Source organism: Crocodylus porosus, unplaced genomic scaffold (genome assembly GCF_001723895.1).
Source record: "Crocodylus porosus isolate Cpor-Errol unplaced genomic scaffold, CroPor_comp1, whole genome shotgun sequence".
In the NCBI taxonomy this organism is placed as follows: domain Eukaryota; kingdom Metazoa; phylum Chordata; order Crocodylia; family Crocodylidae; genus Crocodylus; species Crocodylus porosus.
This window is the reverse complement of record NW_017728927.1, coordinates 5,263,881-5,265,275: the sequence shown is the minus strand read 5'-3', so window position 1 is coordinate 5,265,275 and position 1,395 is coordinate 5,263,881. Positions and strand designations below refer to the sequence as shown.

The following is a 1,395-nucleotide window of genomic DNA, read 5'->3' as shown; positions in this document are numbered from 1 at the left end:
GGCGGGGCCGGACACCAGCGGCCCCGGCGCAGGGGGGGTGGTCGGCGAGCTGTCCCCGCCTGACCCCCACCCACACTGCGGCCCCGACCGCCACGTGCTCTCGACCCCCGGCCCTGCCGCGCCGCTCCCGCACGGGGAAGGGCTGGAGCTTTACAAAGCGGTAACTTATCACTTAAACGAGCCTTTAATTAGGGAATAATTACAGCAGCTGTAGCTTATTACGTGGCTTTAATGAATATTAATTTTTTCAGGTTGAAGTTTTACCTACAAAACCAATTGCTCTGGAAATGAGGGGGGGGGGGCAGGTGGGATGAGGAAGGGCTCACTCCCCCCCACTAACTCGGGTGACTCTGCTAAGGACGCCACTTTGTAACTCCACCGTGCATCCATGCCTGGCACCCAGTGCCCGGAGCTGGTCCCCACACCGCCAAAAGGCCGTGGAAGAAGCGGAGGGGGTGCAAAGAAGGGCAGCGAGGGTGATCGGGGGTGTGGAGGGCTGCTCAGATTAGGAGAGAGACGCTTGCTGCTGCACAGGAGAAGGGGTCGCAGCGCACTAACGGGAGAGGGGGGTCTGGAGGGGTTTATCACGCGCTCTCTCGCCAGGAGGAGTACCGCTCCAGTCCTCCCCCGTGCGCCGAGAGCGCGTGGCGGTCGGGGCCGCAGTGTGGCGTGGGGGCCAGGCGGGGACAGCCCGGCGGCAGCTCGCCGACCGCCATCCCCTTGCTCCGGGGTCGCTGGAGTCCGGCCCTGCCCTGCCCGGCCACTGCCACGGGCGCGTTAGGCCCGGTCCCGGCCCTGCCCGGGGCTGCCCGGACTCGGGCCGTGTCCCGCGGCGGTGCCGCTGTCGAGAGGCAGCCGAGCCTGCTCCCAGCACGGCCGCTCGCCGGACCCCAGACGCACCCCCGGCACTACACGGGGGTCACAGAGGCGGGGGTTCGGCCCCACGACGCCGGGCTGGGAGTCGCGGCCCAGCGCGTGGCTGACACGAGTGGCACGGTGGCCCGGGCTCTGCACGAGGAGGTCTATGCCGCACGCTTTGTCCGGGGCTGGAAGGGATCGATACTCCCCAGCTGCTGGCTGCTTGGTTTCAGCCGCCTTAAAACAGCCCTTGCTAAAAATACCTTCCTGCTTTGTGTCTCTGGCTAATGAGCGGGATTAGGGGGTTGATGGGAGCTGGAAAGGGCATGGGCGTGCTGGGCACAGTCGTGCGCCATCCCCGTGGGAGCGGCGCCGGCGATCGCGGGGGCAGGGCGATGGGCACGTCCTGCTCCGGCCGGGTCTCATTTACCTCGGCTCAAGCAAGAGCGAGCGAGGGGGAGAGGCGAGTGCGGAGCAGGAGCCGCCGCGGGCTGCCGGAGGCCGTCTGGCCTGGCAGAGGAGGCTCGGCGGCCGGCC

At 67.5% G+C, this 1,395-nt stretch overlaps 1 protein-coding gene across 1 annotated transcript in view; it reads right to left on the bottom strand.

Moving 5' to 3' along the window:
- Nucleotides 1-716, bottom strand: part of LOC109314786 (heparan sulfate glucosamine 3-O-sulfotransferase 2-like) — a 7,900-nt gene extending 7,184 nt beyond the window's left edge. The window contains exon 1 of the mRNA XM_019542118.1: nucleotides 613-716. Coding sequence (XP_019397663.1) covers nucleotides 613-716 — 104 coding nt within the window. The remainder of the gene's footprint in view (nucleotides 1-612) is intronic.
- Nucleotides 717-1,395: the final 679 nt, after the last annotated feature.